At 35.9% G+C, this 19,520-nt stretch overlaps 1 protein-coding gene across 2 annotated transcripts in view; it reads right to left on the reverse strand.

Annotated features, from left to right (window-relative positions):
• Positions 1-19,520, reverse strand: part of LOC137645715 (rootletin-like) — a 746,485-nt gene that overhangs the window by 266,571 nt on the left and 460,394 nt on the right. For both annotated transcript variants that reach the window (XM_068378593.1, XM_068378592.1), the window contains exon 12: positions 8,249-8,357. In XM_068378593.1, the coding sequence (XP_068234694.1) occupies positions 8,249-8,357 (109 nt within the window). The remainder of the gene's footprint in view (positions 1-8,248; positions 8,358-19,520) is intronic.

Genomic DNA, 19,520 nt, shown 5'->3' on the forward strand with positions numbered 1-19,520 from the left:
CTATCTTTAGAAACTTATTAGGAACTCCATATTTTACAAGCATCTTCCATGGGAACTCACAGGGCACTATATCAAAGGACTTAGCTATGTCAATAAAAACTATGTATAAGTCTGTATTTTGCTCTTGACATTTCTCCTGTATTTGCCTAATAGGAAAAATATTGTCGATGGTCCCTCTTTCCTCCGTAACATCAGAATGGCTTTCTGGAAGCACAGATTCACATTTATGTCTGGTTAATCGCAATAGCATAACTTTATCCACTACTTTACCCGCTGCAGATACAAGGAAAATACCTAGCCTGTTGTTGCAGTCACTTTTGCGTATTTTGTTCTAGTAGATATGAATAATTATGGAGTTTATCCAGGATTTCATTCTATAGGACACAGATGATCGTGCACAGCTGCGTTTTTAGAAGGTAGGCCCCTTGCCTTAAAAGGGCGAGTTGTGCGCCTCCTTATAAAAGCAGCTCAGTTGCATATGCAGCTGACAAACACGAGTGTCACCCAAAAAAATTTGCCTAGTCACCAGTGACTAAATCCAACATCCCCAGCCTTTTGTGCCAGATTTGGCCAAGATCTGGCAGCAACAATACGAACCTCCCCTTACCGCTCTGCCCTATCACCACTGATGATGATGTGTCAATGAGGATGAGGAACTGTGCTTGCCTTGTGAAACGAAGGATGTGAGATGATGCTTTGAGCATGGGCCTAAACTCACAAACTGGACTAAGCCACCTAACACCAGATGGCAAGGATAAACCTCAATGATCTAACACGCTATCTAGCTGTATGGGATAGCCAACAAATCACATAAGTATCCTGGCTCTTACCTTAATGCCTGTCCTTAACCTTGGAGAAACACCTGTAGCTTTTGTCTCAAGAGAGTAACCACAAGGCAGTAGGAGCACTCACTAGATTTAGCCCATTAGTTGAGATGGTGTACCAGGCTTTGGCATTCAGAGCTAACCAGTAAATATTGAAGTAGCCAGTGTAGAACAGAGTTCTTAAGACATCATGGGAGGCTATGGCTCTCCTATTAACAAAGGTATCACACTGACAACACTATAACATTCCAAATATTATCAGCCACAAATCGTTAGATCGTTTATAAGTAAGGGAATACTTGTAGAATATAGATGTGTAAGAGAGTCCTCAAAAATGAGTGATTGAGCAGTTCAAAATCATTAATGTGCTAACAGTAATAAGACTGGTAACGGCATATTCGTTTGGGAAGAAGTGTAGGCTAATACAATATGGCAAAAAAAGGTTAATCTCAGTTGACCCGATATCCTACAATGAACTACAATTGAGTGTGTGATATATCAAAAGTTCAATTAGCAGACATATGCTATAGCAGAAGCTTGAATCATGTAATTCACATCTTCGTCTAAGGACTACAAATGTAATTCACATTGTCGTCCAAGGATGTCAAGATGGAAAAGAAAGAATCAAGGCTTATTCTGAAGGCTTCATTTGTTTTTTGTGCTTTGCTTTATTGACAATAGGATCAACCAATCATGACATCGTGATACCTTACAGGTCCTGACTTGCATTTCCATGTGCCATTATTTGCTGGGAAGGCCTGTGATGTTATTAAAATAATACATTTGATTTTTCATGGATTTTCTCGCAACATCAATTGTTGCTCTTCCTGTCCATCATGTTTGATGCTTTTCCTAAAAAAAAAAAAAAAAAAATGTGAGGATCAGAGTGGAAACAGTATTGGAAGACCACGAGGCAGCATAAGCTTTGCCACCAGAGCAGCAAGAGCTCACCAACTATACAGGGTACAAACCAGAGAAACTATCTAATAAGGATGAAACTGGTTAGCAGTTGATATGTAAAGTATGTGTACTGCACCTACAGTAATATGTATTTTACATTAAAAATACATTTATTTAATATTCTGTTTTGCATACAGTATATTTGTGATATAATAAAAAAATTGAATAAATGTAAACCTAATTGAGATAGGAAAATTGGTAATTACTATAACTTTTACTGGAATGTAAGTTTTACCAATCAATTTATTGTAATTATTGCCTAAAAGGTTTGTTCTGGGAGATGATACAATGCATCTTCATCGACACAAATGAATGCTGTGCTCCTGGTTTTAAGGCAGACCAGGGTAGATAGGCTAATGGCTTCTGCAATAAGTAGAATCTCGGTATAAATCATGAATTTGTTCCAGAAGGTAGCACTTATGCTAAAAAGGCATAAAGTCAGGCCTTTGTCTTCTCCAGATTTCGCCTTTGTGGCTTCAATAATCCACATTTTCAGATCCGTTGAATATTCAAAATTAAGTTCTGATTCTCCTCGAACTTTACCAGTGTCAACTTGAATAAGAAAGCCGCAGAGTGCCAAATTCTTTATTTTCTGCACTTATTTTTCCTTTTTACTTCTCCTATTGTACTGTATTCTCTGACCATTATGACAAACATAATAAATATTCCACTTACTTTCATTGGAGAAGGCCAGGCTAGTTATTTATACGTAGAGGGAATGATGACAATGTGTCTCCAGCCTTTTTTCTATGCAACAGCCTAACAAGTTTAGTTTTTGTTAGTCAGATTAAGAATTCAACGTCATTAACTCCTTTGGTGAAATTTTCGATTCAAGGTAATATTTCCGTATCAATCTGCCCTATTTCAAACCCTCCCCCAATTTCTCAAGTAGTAACTAGTACTGTAGTTCTAGTGCACAATCAGAAAGTGTTCCGATGGTACACAGCACCTCATAGGTTTGCGATCCTCTCGTAGAGCTTCAAATTCTTTATCTACTTTTGACTATTCTGCTACATAATTCTTGCACTCCAGTAGTTCTATTTACTCATTTAAACACCTTGGATTTGGAAGGCAGAAGACCAACAGGGTAGCCTGAATCTTTTATATCCCTCCTCTTGCTAAAACAAGTACCTTTATACCACTGGTTACTCCTTATGAGCTAAGATGCTAGACTGAATGTTTTGTCACTACTTTCTATGGCAGAAGAGCACTTTACAACTCTTTTTATTATGTGGTTGGCATAGCAAATAATGATTCCCTTAGGCAAAACCTTTTTGGTTCGAATTATTCAGTTAAAGATTTCCTAAATCTGTTTGATTGCATCAAGTCTGAATGTCTGCGTGTCATTCGCTTGCAAACTCGGCCATTACCTCTTCTCGTGTTTCTCTAGTACAGGGTGAATGTAAATGTCAGGATAAGTACTTCACTTTCTTGAGACAGTCTTTTTATCTCATACATTTCAGTTCCTGTATGTAGTGAGTAAAAAATAGAAAAATATGTTTAGTAAGGTCTTTAACCCTCTGGTGATCGTGGATTTCTTCTAACGAAAATTAGATTTTCATCTGAATGAAGCCAGATTCTGGTCCTAATGGAAAATATAGCAGGTTGTAGGTTGGTAAAGGCACCACCCACCAGCTGAGATACTACCGCAAGAGAGTTCTTAGGTCCTTAGACTGGGTAGAAAGTACTATATTGAATCCCTTTCTATCTACAGCTCATTTTTACTTTGCATACACATACACCAATTAGTCTGGCCTATTCTTGACACCCTCTTCTCTTTCCTCTAAAACTGACAGTGGTAAGTTAACCAAACAATTCTTCCCACAAGGAGTTAACTACTGCACTGTAATTGTTCAGTAGTTTCTTTCCACTTGGTAAGAGTAGAAGAGGCTCTTTAGCTATGGTGAGTAGCTCATATAGGCGAAGGACACTCCAAAATCAAACCATTGTTCTCTAATCTTGGGTAGTGCCATAGCCTCTGTACCATGGTCTTCCACTGTCTTGGGTTAGAGTTCTCTTGCTTGAGGGTACACTCGGGCACACTGTTCTATCTTATATCTTATTTCTCTTCCTCTTGTTTTGTTAAAGTTTTTATAGTTTATAAAGTGATATTTATTTCAATGTTGTTGCTCTTCTTAAAATATTTCATTTTTCCTTGTTCCCTTTCCTCACTGATCTATTTTCCCTGTTGGAGCCCCTGGGCTTATAGCATCCTGCTTTTCCAACTAGGGTTGTAGCTTAGCAGGTAATAATAATAATAATATTATTATTATTATTATTATTATTATTATTATTATTATTATTATTATTATTATTATTATAAAAAATATAATTGAAGGCAATGCTAACTGCAAAATTGTTTGATGTCCGTTTTTATGACTAATTTTATACATTCATTGGTAATGTTTTCTTATGCAGGAATGTGTTTGAAAATAATTTTCAATGTCGTTTCATATTATACATCATTTGAGGGGGTATTCCTTGTGTTTCAGCATGGTATATGGCAATATGTGAAAAATTTAAATTTCTTTATAAAAAACTTAAATATTTTGTCACATATAGAGGGACATTTAATGTCCGTATATGCCCTACAATTTTCCCTTTTTTTAACATAACATATTTATTTCATTTATGGATATGTGAATTTAATTCAGATTTCCATTAAAATCTTCACTTTTTAATATCGTTTTTCATTGCATATTTACCATGCAAAATAGTTGAGTAGGTATTCTTACTGTAGAACTGTTTTATGACCATCTTTTATGCACGAATTTTATGCGTTCATGGGTAATTTCTTGCCTGAGCGTTTGTACATTTCCAAATATTTGAAATTGTTAAGTCTCATATACGACTTGAAAGGGTATTCTTTAAATTTTCATGAGGTATACAGAAATAATATTTCAAAATATGAACATTTCTATACATAAGAGTTTATCGCAAAATTTGGTAAAGATGAACATATATTTGTATCCACTTGCTATAATATTGTTAAATTATTTTCTAACAAAGCCTATTCATTTTATCTAAGTATTATAAAGGCAATTCATTTTGCTTACCATTTCTATTTTCTTTTTTTTCCTGTCATTACCGTAATCATTACTTGTTCACTACAAAAAATGGCAGAGAAGGTATGTTACATGAGAATTTTATGTTTGCAAAGAAAGGTTTTTCTATACGTGTTTGTGAGTTTGCAAAAAAATTGTAATTGTCATGTTTCATATAAAATTTGACAAGACATTCTTTGTATTTTACAGGGTATATGGCAAAATATGAAAATTTCTATATAAAAAAAACTTCATCGTACATTTAGTTACATAAATCTAAAAAAACTATTGTCTGCGTTTGCTCTACAATATTATTGCACAATCTATTTCTGACAAAGCAAGCTACAGAAGTCAAGAGGTTTTGAAGCTCATCAATATCAAACTTGGGTAGTTAAATGAATTAGCAAATGGTGCTGGCGTGTCATTGTCGTCTGCTCTGGATTTCTCCCTGAACCAGAAGCACGTTTCCTTTTGCACTTTGAACTTTAAACTTGATTAGCAACCACTGAAACATACTTTACCATGAGGGGGACCGTGATGCAAACACAATCCTTATAAGGGTTATCAAAATCCCAGCACAGTATTGCCATCGACACGAGGCATAAAGACAATGGGGATCATGATCGCCTATGAACAATCCACGCACCATCTGCTAACAAATTCAGAGAAAGACATCTTATAGCGAGACTCTTGCATGACAGTACTTGGTGTCTTACCATTTCCGATAGAATGTTCCATTACTTTATTAGAGTCATCGCCTATTAAAGGGAAGGAAAATGCAAAATTCGCAACATTTTTAAAGATTTTATGGGTAGATGTCAATTCAACCAAGCTACTATTGAAGAAGCAAAATGAACCACAAGCAAAGTTCATAGAAATACTTGAGCCATCCCTTTCTTTTTCTTTCTACAAAGAAAATGTCTGATAGACTATAATCTCAACATATGCAAACAGGACTTATTCACTCATATAAACATATTCCATAATCTCAATACACACACTCATTACCTTCACCAGAACACTATATTTTGATAGGTGCATATTTATTCATTAATGTTTGTATGTTTATGATTCGCATAACATAAAAAATATTAGACCGAATGTCACGAAATTTGGTGAGATGATTTGCCATGATCATGATCCAAGGAAAATATGATTAGATTTTGGGAGTAATTGGGTTAAATGTCAAGGTCAAGTTAATGAAAAGGTCAAAAACTTCTTTTCGCTTTATTGTGGTCAATTTTTACCCGATTTGCATGAAACTTGTGCCAAAATGCGCACAATTCAATTGCATATCTTGTGATTTGAGCGTTCTGTTGACACTTTTCCTCATAAGTATTCAGAGACAGCAGCTTTTAAGACTATACAGCATACACTATACCTCCCATTTCCCTAAGAAGGGCTGCTAATTATAGTTCTGTTTAGTCTCCAAGTTTTCGTTACCTGAAAGACATATCAATTTGTAAAAGACTATCCAGGTACCTGACCTGTTACAGATTTCTATATAATGTCCTCCTTTGAGTATATCATTACGACTAATAAATGAAAATATTTAAATGCAGATTTTACCATCTAATTTACTTATGGCTGTTTGTGTGTAACAATAATGGGAACGTTCATGAAATACTATCCTATGTAGTTAATTATGGTATTTTAGAATTCCTTCTTTTCCCACATAAGGCGAGGCTTGTTGCTTATAGAGGGAAGGATGACAGTGCTGCCACTACAACCTTTGTCTTTACTACTGCGTAACTAGTTTAGTTTTTGTTAGTTCTATTAGGAATTTAACGTCATTAACTATTACCGTGGTAGCTACGAAATCCTATAGATTTTGATTCGGTGTAATATTTCAGGCATAACCTGCCCTGTTTCAATTCTACCTCAACTTCATAAGTGGTAGCTAGTGGTTCTAATGCATCACTCTGTAAGGGCTTTGAGGGTACACGTTATATCCCAGGTTCGAGATCCTCTTGCAGAGCTTCAAATTCTTCATTTACTTTTGCCCTTCTGTAGCGAAACCATCCCACTCCTGCACATCTAGATGCTCTTTTACACACTTAGTATTTGTGAAACAGAGGTATAAACTCATTGATGGCAATCTTAAATAACCTCCATCTCATACACTTTTGCCTCCTCTCAGACCGTTTCATAAATTCCCTTTATTGGGAAAAATTACTGTAATCACTGTCAATTTCCTCTTCTAATATCTTCTTCCATATTATGTTATCCAACATCAGGCTTGTGTTAGTCAACATCTTAGATAATGTTAGTCAACTTCTAAATGACGAAAAAACATGCCGACGACGGACCAGACAGGCTGTGTTTTGATACTTTTATGGCAGAGGACGAGTGGCGACTAGTTATACTTACAAACTTTGTCTGAAGAAGTATTCAGATTGATTGATTGATTTGGAGTTTTCTGGTATCCTGACATCTAATATGGAGTTACCAATTAGTGAATTAATTCATATTAATGCTAAACACACCAAAGAAAACATAATTCTTTACCTCGTAGTTCATAGGGACTGACAAACGTCAATAGACATCAGTCATGAACCGATGTGACAGCTCACGTGTACATCAATAGACGTACACCGCCAAGTAAGGATTGCAGGTAGATTGTGATAACAGAATGCCTTTAATTGTAAAGATACCTTCCATAATACTTCCGAAATAGCATGGCCCTTATTAATTTCTTCTTAGTGCCAACATTATAATAATAGCAATGGTTTCTACATAGCGGTAAACTCAACACTCCTTACTGTAGTAGACCTCAAAATTACACCGAGTTGGGTAGGGAAGATATGCCAAAGCACAGAAAATCCTTCAGCTTCGGCAAATTCTTTTTCACCTATTTGCCAACATATTAAGTTCCCTAAGAGGTGAAAAGTCGACTTCATGCACCCATCGGAAATTTGGTAAAAACGGTGAGTACTGCAAGACTTAAGATGTTTAAGGGTTGATCTTGAGCAGAGGCGGCAAGAAACAGGTAATTTCTGTCATACAATATCCTAGAGACTGAACATTTATACATAAGGTCAGCAACTCGAATTCCTCCACCCTAGCTAGGACCAAGGAATGGCAGTTGATGATACAAAATATGGACTTTTTAGTATTCCCAAAAGCCCTCATCCCTGGGCTTACCAGAATAGTAAAGTTCAGGACTTAAGTAAAGGTTATTAGGCTATGAACTCTTGACCTATGGTTTTGAAGTCAGAGATGTTTCCACTATGCTGAACATGAACAGGTGAATCAGAAAAAGGGTAGAAAAAAAGCTAACATCTACTTTTCATGCGTAGAGTAATAGTTGCACATGACATAATAAATCAAAGAGAACAATACTGATAGAAATAACTGGCAAAGTAACACATTTATTTCAAGAAAGAAATTAGGATAACAAAATTTTTCCCAAACACAAACCTGTAGTTCATGAATCTGAATGTGACGATTTGAAAGAGCTGTTCGTACGGCAGACACAGTACTCTGAGGTAAATCTGGTGCTATACCCTGGTCTGAATCTCGTACAATTCTGAGGTAGAAAAGAGATCATTATATTTATGGGATAAGAATCATGCTATGAAAGTCCAAAATACCTAAAAATTTACACTTACAAATTTAAAGAAAATTACTTGATTCTTTAATATTAAATACTGTGTTTATGTTAGGGACTCTGAAATAAGGCAATCGATCACATTAATAGTAAAATCTGTTCATATACAGTTATTGTTTTATTAGCGATATCTAACAACACTGCATCTAAATATACACATGAAATATAATATTATATTAAAATTCTTCACACTACAAAGACAATGTTAAAATAGCTTACTGATTTTATTTTACCTTGTAATTTTATAGAGGACCATTTTTGAAAATTAAATGCACGGGTAATAATTTTCTGAAGGACATGAAAAAACCGTTCGAATCTTAAATCAATTTTAATCGTATTTGCAGTCAGGTACTGTAATCATCCTCTTTAACGCCAACACAATATATATTTAAAATCACTCATCACGAAAACAAAGGTATTAGCGTAAACATTTTTGTACTGTTCACCAGAATAGGACCATGTACAATCTCTCCTACTACAATTACACCAGATAATGTTCTTTCAATCAATCACATTCTTACATTGCACAAATTTAGAAAAAGCGGAATCTTCAGCTTATAAGAAGTCGGGTACAAAAATAGAATTTCAGCAATAAAACTTATTATTTCTATACTCACCCGATGTTCATTTTGCTGCTCTCTGGATGCTCGGTTATATCGATTTTTGCCCCATAACCTAATATTACGTTTTTTCCTTTTACTTCTAGTAAAGTAATGAGACAATCAGGTAATCAATGGCAATAAACAATAGGTTGAGCAAGCCACACTGCGTTTGTCTTCAGTTTCGTTGCCGAAATTATTCCCTATCCTCAGGACACCACAAGTCAGTGGGGACATGGGTGAACATGTATGAGAACATCGGGTGACAACAGAAATAATAAATTTCATTATCATACTCCATTTTATTTTTATGAACCACCACTATTATTCATATTGCTGACTACCACACACTGATGAAGGAGGGTCGCCAGAGAAAGGAAGAAATGTGTCACTTATAGCTTTCTAATAATAAATAAAATAACATTCTGGACTCACCTGCAGTCTAATAATTTTAGTAATAAACCGTCTCAAATTATATTTTGAGATACGATGTCTATTTCCATAGATATTACCAAATTTCCAATTCCTAGTTATAACCCCATCACCATGCCCAAAATATTTCTAGATTGCATCACCATCAGCCACTACAGGACCTAAAGACCAGCAATCTTGGTGAGAAAACCAGGACTCTACAAAATGATAGTGAGCTATTACTGACTTGCTATACCATTGAGCTGCCCTAAAAACCCTTCCTAAAGAATGACCTCTGCCATAAAATTAAGGAATAGGGCAACATTTCTACTATTATGAATCCCAACTTTCTCATCTTTAATGAGAATTGGATCCAACTCCTTGTGTGTCGCATTGATGAAACTTAACAGAAAAGACATCCTATTTTGCACAGAGGAATATTTGGAACTCTAATTTCTTACATTAAAATAGGAGAACTACCTCTAATATCAATAATCTTGCCCAAACAATACTGAAATGATTCTTACCAGACAAAAACAAAAAATATGTTTTGTTATGCAATGACCTCATCCTTTTCCAAGATGAAAATTTGAAATAATTGTGGCCAACCTTCAGATTTATTATTCTCAACTTTGAAAATAGGTAAAAGTAATAAAATCTTCTTATATTCCTCCAAGCCTCCCTTAAAAACTGTCTCTGAAGACTAAGAACAATAATTAGCTTCGAAATGTACCTTAAGCAGCTTACTAGGGTATTTTTCAGCAATAAGGTTACGTAATGTTGGAAAAGGAGATACTTTCTCACATTCAAGGTCTGCCCCCGTGTTATCTTTCTTCTTACTTTCCTGTACTTTAGGACGAACAAAGGAAATATCAGCTAACTTCCAAGTTTATTTACAACTGGATGCGGGGGCTACGTATGTGTGAAGGGGACTCTAGCACCTAGAGATGCTGAAATGTAGATCTTGCAAGCAACTAAAGCACACTGCCTTCTACGTAATGAAAACGATCGACTTTAATTAGAAATTCATTCCCCCAAACAAGATCTAAGGAAATCATAGGATAGGACACACCATCCTTAAGAGCGCTTACTTTAGTTAGTGAAGAGATATTAGGATCCAGATTACCAACACAGTGTTCTGTCTCACAACCTAGTTGTATAAAGAAGAGAAAAAAATTGCGGGAATACAAGGGTTTAGCAGCAGATGGGCCTAAAGCAAATGAAGAATTTTAGCCTTTCTGAGAAGCTTTTGAATATGTACTATTCAGCGAACTTACATAACACTTACTGAAAGAAACATTATTACTACTAGACTTAACTCAAGAAGTTAGATTAGTTTTGATCCCCTAGTGCAGGAAAAATCAGAATTGTCACATTTAAGAGAGGACTCATTGGACTTCTGATATCTAACAAAAGAAGCTTGAGATGACAAGAGCTTATGAAGCTTACCACTATCAAAACTTAACTGGTTAAGTGAATTAGCAAACGGTGCTGGGGTGTCATTAACGTCATCATCCCCGGTATAACCAGCTAGCACTGGATTTCCCTCTGAACTAGGAGCAATTTCATTATGCAATTTGAGCTTTTAGATTGATTGACAACCATTGGAACATACTTTTGCCTAAGAGTGGCAATTAGACAAACAGACTCTTCACAACGGTTATTTAAAACACAGTAATGGTCTCAATACAGGACACAAAGGACACAAAGGGAATGCGGAACATGACTGTCTAGAAACAATTCCTTCGAAAAATCCATGCAGTGATTGCTATCAAATCAAGAGGAAAACATTTTAAAATACAGTAATACCCAAACAACTCTGGTTTACTTGTCGAGATTGCTTGGACCTATGTCTGATTGTGGTTGCTGGTAATTTGGTCTGGTATATTTTTGAGTTGAAATAATTAATTTTTCTATTTCCAAAAAATTTAGTTGGTTACATAGTAACGAGGCTAAATAGATAGGTTGGCCATGGCATCAGCCACCCTTTGAGATACTACCGCTAGAGTTATTAGGTTTTGGCTGGCCAGACAGTACTACACTGGATCCCTCTCTCAGGTTGCGGTTCATTTTTCCTATGTTTACACATGCAACGAATAGTCTGGTGTATTCTTTCCACATTCTCCTCTGTCATAAACCTGACAACAATGAGATTACCAAACTACTGCACTGTAGTAGTTCAGTGGATACTTTCCTCTTAGTGAGGGTAAAAGAGACTATTAAGCTTTGGTAAGCAGCTCTTCTAAGAGAAGGACACTCCAAAATCAAACCACTCTAGTCTTGGGTAGTACCACAGCCTCTGTACCATGGTCTTCCATTCTCTGGAGGTAGAGTTCTCTTGCTTGAGGGTACACGCGGGCACACTAACCTTTATATTTTTCTTCCTCTTGTTATTTTGAAGTTTCTATAGTTTATATATAAAAGATTTATTTTAATGTTGTTAATGTTCTTTAAATATTTTATTTCAATTGTTTATTACGTCTCTTGTAGCTTATTTATTTCCTTATTTCATTTCCTCACTGGGCTACTTTCCATGTTGGAGCCCTTGGGCTTATAGCATCTTGCTTTTCCAACTAGGGTTGTAGTTTAGCAAGCATTAATAATAAGAATATTAATATTTACAGATAAGATATAATTTAGACAATCGTGCTTCTAGTATTTAGAATATCTTTAGAAAAGCAATATAGAACCCAGTATTTCAAACATAATATGTTACACTTGAAAATGTTACACATTGTGAGAGTTTTTTTTTTTTACCAAGTGTGAACACTTACACTAGAGCAAAGGGTTATACATGAGATTGGAGACAATGCTCTAGCATTAGTTGTTATTCTAGCATTGATTACGCCTTACACCTACAATAGCTACTATTGGAAAGACAAGGCATAATAAGGAAAAACTCTTTGGCCCACTACAACGAAATAATAAATTCCCAATGGTGACATACACAAGAGCAACAATCGACTCAAAAGTTGATGGCGAAAGATGAAACAATAAGTAAGTACTGCGACTGCAAAAGTAGTATACCAGAACAAGGAGTACACAAATATTGGAGGAGTTATGTGAAAAATGCTTACTCTGCAAACATAGAAAATCAATCAATATGAAATTTGGTAAGTAGTAAGTAGTAGGTAGGCCAAGGCAGCACGCTCGACCTCCTAAAGGGGTATTATCAGGTACCTATGAACTCAGAAGACATCCCCAAGAGGCACATCAATACCCCCCTCAGCACATATACCTTCAATTACCCCTGTCTTGGCCTTCGTAATGCTGGGGCCACTTTGCAACGTCTCATGGACGGCATCTTTGGGGACCTCCCCTTCTGTGTATATTACATAGACAACATACTTGTGTTCTCTTCCTCCAAAGAGGAACACTTCCATCACCTACGCATCATGCTCATCTACTTACAACAGAACAGTCTTGCAGTCTGGTACGACAAGTGCACCTTTGGCACCAACAAAGAATTCTTAGGGCACCGTATCACTCCTGAAGGAGTTCACCCCTTCCCTGAGAAAGTAACAGCCCTTCAGAACTTCCCCATGCCCTCGACCGTTGAAGCACTGCAAGAATTTTTGGGCATGATCGACTATTATCACAGTTTCCTATTAGTTATTGTCGCCACTCTTGCCTACCTCTACCCCTCCCTCAAGAACAAGCCAAAAGACCTGAAGTGGGGTCCCCTTCAAAAAGTAGACTTCTGTAGCAAAAAGAATGCCCTATAAACCGCTATTGTTATCCCTTTTCCCGTGCTACATGCACTGCTCCTTCTCACCACTGATGCCAGCAAATATCTATAAGGGCAGTACTCCAGCAGGTGGTCAACGGTTCGCCCTCCCCATTGGCCTTCTTCAGTAGAAACTGTCCAAGGCAGAATCAGGCTACTCTACCTTCAACCGCAAATTGCTGGCAGTGGACTCGGCTGTCTGCCTCTTTCGCCACTCCTTGGAAAGTACGCCATTCGTCATTTGCATGGACTACATGCCTCTGGTGCAAGCCTTCACTCGACAGTCCGACGCCTGGTCCACCAGTCAACGCCTACATCTTTCTGCCGTGGCTGAATACAATTGTACCCTTCAATACCTTCCCTGGGATAATGAATTCTGTTGCCAATGCCCTGTCAAGAAACACATTGGCTGCCATTCACCTGGGATTGGATTACAATGCCTTACAGAAGCCCAACAAAAAGATCCAGAGTACCAAGCATGTGACGCATCCTGCACATCCCTCCATTGGAAGGACGTTGCTTTTGACGACTCCAACGACACCCTTCTCTGTAACATTAGTACTGGTAGACATAGACTGTTGATACCTGCTCCCATACGCCAACCGGTTTTTTATTTCCTTCGTGGCCTTTCCCATCCCTTGCGCTGTTCTACTGCTCAACTACTGAAGACGAAGTTCATTTGGCAAGCATTCCTAGGGATGCTAATGATTGAGTCCATGCCTGTACTTCATGCTAAACATCAAAAGTACATCGACACAGAAGTAGGTATCTTTTCTTAACCTCAGCGTCACTTTATCCACATTCATGTCTATACTGTAGGTCTCCTACCCACATCACAAGGACATCGTTACTTGTTTACTGTCATCAACCACTCCACTCATTGGCCTGATTCCATTCCCATGGAAACTGCAAAATCCGCCTCATGTACCTCTGCCTTACTCTCAGGATGGATAGCGAGATTTGGTATCCCTGAGCATATTACTTCTGGCATGGGTACCACTTTCACCTCTCAATCGTGGACATCATTGGCAAATCTCCTGGGAATTACTCTGCATCAGACAACTGCCTACAACCCTGCTGCCAACGGGATGCTTAAAACTTTTCATTACACCCTCGAAGCAGCTTTGATGTCCCACTGCAAGGACTCCAACTGGTTTACCCACCTTTCCTGGGTTCTCCTGGGACTGAGGATCACTCCTAAAGACACTCTGGATGTCTCAGCAGCTGGAATGGTATATGGCAATCCATTGATCGTCCCTGAAGAGTTTTTTGCGACTGCAACCTCCAGCGCCTACAACATGTTGTGGGAAAGTTTACTCCAACCCACCAGACTTACAAGCCCCAGCTAAGCAACACATACTGATAGATCTGCACTCGGTAACGCAAATTTTCCTGTACAACAACAGTAGCAAGCCACTGCTAATGACCCCTTACATGGGATCTTTCCTTGTCATCCGTTGAACAACAAAGGCATTCTTACTGAACATTCGTGGCATAAAAGACTGGGTCTCCATTGATCGTCTTAAACCTCCATATCTCCTGTAAGATGATCCTACAGTAGGCCTCTCAAGAGCAGGGCGTCCCATTTCATATGTAGGTCATTTTCAGTGGGGGAGCCATGTAACGCACGTGTTTCATACACTCTCGTACACTGGAACAGTTTTGATGTTTCATCATCACTTTTCTTCCCTTCACTCCTGTGTGTTTATACTAGCACAAGCTTTATCATGTTTGAATTTTTGTGGCGTTTTTCCTCTGAAGTCGCAGTATATAAACTCAATGATTGTTTAATAAAGTTTAGTTGCATTCACCTCGCCTCTCAGTTATCTCCTAACTGTTTGCTCACAGACTTCTTAGTCTTAAAATCAGAGATCAGTTCTGCTAAAGTACTGAGTGTAAATACATATTTGTGTTTGCCTGAAACTAAGTGGTAAGAGGGGAAGCTAAAAGAAAAAAAATCAAGCATTTATTTGCTATCAGTGCCCTAGGCTACACTACTCCCTGCAGCCCTTCGTTTCCCCCAAACAAAGAAAATAGTGGTGTAGAGACTCAAATGTAGAAGTGATGGAAAATTTCATGAATCTCGGTCGTGCAATATTACATAAAATACACTTGAATTATACATTAGGACAATTTATAAACACTATCACAAAAACCTATTAGGAGGTTAATTTACACTATTTTCTAATATTCCATATAAACGAACCTTCTATGGATCTCCATTAAGTAGTTTACCCCATATATACCAAGCCCCTGATAAACTGATATAGAGTGACCAGTCTTACCGATTTCCAATAAAGAAAGTGGTTACACAAATTTAGGATATAAGTGTAAACTACAACAAAATGAATTGAGTAAAAAATCTCAAATCCAATTATAAGCATGAAGAAAAACTGACAGAAAACAACTATGAAGTTGTTTACCTTCAAATCGGATTGGGATGGTCAAGCACCGTGTTCCATTTTAGCCGGCTAAGATATTGTGCCAGATTATGGAAAACTATCTCTATATTTTTTTTATGGTCATTTTTTTTCCATTCTTCGAAGGAAGAGCACATTAATTTCAGCTAAGAATCATTAAACATAACTTACCTTCAGTGAAAAAATTACGGCCTTACTTCCTTTGTTTATTTTCAACTTTAAAATATTTTTAGAGATACTATAATTCTGATAAAAGAATTCACAATTTGTGTCTCAGAGTAAGGACAACAGCACACTGTTTTCTTAGGGTAAGGGAAATATTTTACTTTGTATACAGTTCATCTAACTTTATATATATTTTTATACTACTGAGTTATCATCGGAATTGACCAATATAAAGAGCGAGCTTTATTTTTTACTATCAAAAGGACGAGATCCACCAACCCAACGAGTCAAACTCGACACTTACAGAGCTGGTCGATTCAATTCAGGAAGAAAATTTTCTTTTTTATATAAATGTTAAATAAATAAAATATATCTTAAACATAATGGATAAAAAACTAAATAAATTACAATGTAAAAATGTAACAAATGGAGATCCAAATCTTATCTATAAAACCTGTTTCGTAAAAAAATTTCAAATTCTAAAAACAGAAAATATTAGTCTGATAAAGGGTCAATAAAACTTTTCTCACCATAACATAAGTCTCTTTCTCTTTAAAAAAAAAAAAAAAAAAAAAAAACTTTGCAATTGAAAAAATGTTTTTTTTGGTCAAAATACAGTCACCCGCATTGACCCGGGTACTGCTTTGCGAGGTGTGCAACTACAGGCTTTTTTTTACAATGAAAATTGTAATAATGTTTTTACATGATTCTGATCTAAGTGGAATGAAGAATAAGCCAGTAAAATAATAATTAAATTAGGGAGCCAATCTTTTAATAGGTTTTGTAATCAAATCTACTTCACAAATTATTCTTCTACAAGATATTTAATTATTTAGAGAATTTCAGAAGTGGCTAACTGAATCCCTGCTAAGACTACATTCCCAAATGTATTTTCTAAATATACTTATCTAAATGTACTTTCAGTTTGTACAAACTGTTCTATTTACAGTTTTTTTTAATTATACTTGAAATATTTTTTTAAAAATCGTAAAAACATGCAACTTGTCATCCAACAGTTTTAAGAAATATAATATGAAATTCTATGTTTCTATCATAAAGCATACTTATAAACTACGATAAATGAAGGCTCGCCATTACTTACTAAAACTAATTGTACAAAATAAGATAGGAAACAGAAAATGCATCCCTTGCTTTACTCAGAGAATCAAAAGAGAGAAAATAATTAAAAAAAAGTACTAACCTCAACCCTTCCTCCAGACTTTCCAATGCAAAAAACAGCAAATCATAATCAGCAGAGAAGAAATGATTCCTATACTGATATTAAAGCATTCATTAAACCATACTTGTTATAGATGGTTATTAATGTAGCACGGGTCCATAAGGAAAATAAAATGGGACTGAATGAGTAAGCAGTTGTGAGATGTAACAAATAATATACCAGAAATAACAGGAACCTAATATCCTGCCATATTTTCTACACCATTCAAATGTTTCACTATAATATAAGTGAAATGAACTTGATCCACTGAACTTCTGATACCTTGTATCATCAACCCAACTTCCAACAACCTATGTAAATATCCAAAATCTTCAAGAATGCCCGACTGTTGGAATAAAAAACTCTAGTTACAAATATAATTTTGGCTTTAAGGGATACAGATAGGATTTATCTATTTTCCGAGTTTTGTTTGTAAATACAGGATTTAACACCATGTATCCTCTAAATCTGATATTTTGTTCATAATGATGCAATAAAACTAAACTTTTTTTGATTATCAAATGCAGAAAATAAAATCCATTTAGTAAAGAAACTATAAATGTCTGAAGGTTTAGCTAGAGGAAGAAAATACTTTAAAGTAAGAAAATTTAAAGTAAGATTGTGGAACTGAAGTTTAAAAACAACGTTTATATACATCTGAATCACTCAAAAAAATTTGAGAATGATTGAAGTAAATTTGTTGCTCATGCCATACGGTTTTAAGAAAATTCCACAAAGATTAACAATACTAGGTAACTGTTCAAAATGAAATTTCTTTTCTGATGGGATTCATTCTGCAACTCCGGGTTAATTCACCATCATCAACGTTTTTATGTTAACTCTTCCACTTAAGGGGTTAGACTGAAATCATTTCTCTCCATTCTCCTTTGTCGTGCACTCTGCCTTATGAGCTCCACGAGGTCTAGGTCACCATCAAATCCCTTTTTTACTGTTTTCTGGTCTTCCTTCATAAGTTCACCCTACCATTTCTATATTGACTGCTTTGCCGATCAACTGTTCCTCATCCAAGCAATCTCAACCTTTCAGTTATTTGCCCATTTTACAGCTTTGGACATAACACCCCTTAAATTCCTCAACATTTAAAGCTCACAGGTTGTCAAAATAATTTCAATCTTTTTAGTCCTTGGCCGTGTTTCTACTGCATAAAACAGTAGAAGCATCTTTGCCCATAATAAGTATGTTCTCTCTACTTATGGGACATTCCTCAACTTCATTAACTTTCTCATTTGTGTTGCTTCCTTTCGAGTCACCATCTTTTTTTTTTTAATCACATTAATTTCAAGTTCTCTCCTGTTCACTTTACCTTTCAAACTTTTCTACCAGTGCTTTCTCAGATTCTGCCGTTAATACTGGGTTATCTGAAAAAAAAAAAATCGGCTCTTGGGAGACCTCTATCTTTTATTTTTTTGCAGGCTGCTCAATTACATTAATAAAATGCAAACAGCTCAGAGGTGATCCTTGGTTCACATCTCAAAAATTATCCTTGATGAATCATTAAGATTTATCTCAAAATTTTCTGATACCTTTGGCTGCCTTCGCTCTTGATGAGTTTCTGTGACTACAAAGTTATGTACAATAATTTGTATTGGTATAAACGAAGTCTAGTATACTATTTCTTTTAATGGATATTGGGTAAAGATGAATAATGTAAACACGAAAATTTGATTGTTTTCTTGACAGGAAAGAAAAGAATAAGGAGTGTCATGCATACATGCAAATAATTTCCTTGGTTTGCCGTAAGCTTCAGCTCTTAATGTCAACAGTTAACATATTTTACATTTATTCTATTAATACACAGCTTTGTTTCAAAAGAGACTACTTAACGCCATTAGGGGAGGAGAAGGGATCTCAGACAGAATCTAAATTTTATATGTACGAATATATATATTTAAAAAAGGTGCTTTTACCAATAAAAAAACAAAGAATTTGAATAATTTAGTTGATTATTTCTATATGCATTTGAGTTTCATACGACATCTATCCTAGAAATCTAAAATTTTCCGTTTGCTTCCACTGTCATAACCATGCCCCTCTAGTGAGGCATTGTGTTATATGACGATGTAAGGCAATAAGAGTGCTTGGGTATGCCTAATAATAACGCTCATTTCAGCCTTTAAGTCGAAATATGATCAGCACCTAGCCATCACTAATGTGTTGAGATGCTGATTCTACTAATCTAAAGACTTCTTTCTCTTTGGCATCAAAAGTTTCCATCATCTTGTTCTCTTCCCTTAATTTTCCTCTGCCATAGACCAAGGGCTCTTTTCCCTTCAATCTGTCTTTGAACATCCTGGGTCCATCACGATATACCTTTTTCTATAACCCTTCCCTAGTGTCATTCCTCCACATACTTCACCAAGTGAAATAAAAGTAAGTGTAAAAACTTATAAACAGTACAATTATATATTTATATATATATATATATATATATATATATATATATATATATATATATATATAAATACATATATATATATATAGGCCTATATAGATAGATAGATAGATAGATAGATAGATAGA

The sequence above is a fragment of the Palaemon carinicauda genome, chromosome 8, assembly GCF_036898095.1.
Source record: "Palaemon carinicauda isolate YSFRI2023 chromosome 8, ASM3689809v2, whole genome shotgun sequence".
In the NCBI taxonomy this organism is placed as follows: Eukaryota; Metazoa; Arthropoda; class Malacostraca; order Decapoda; family Palaemonidae; genus Palaemon; species Palaemon carinicauda.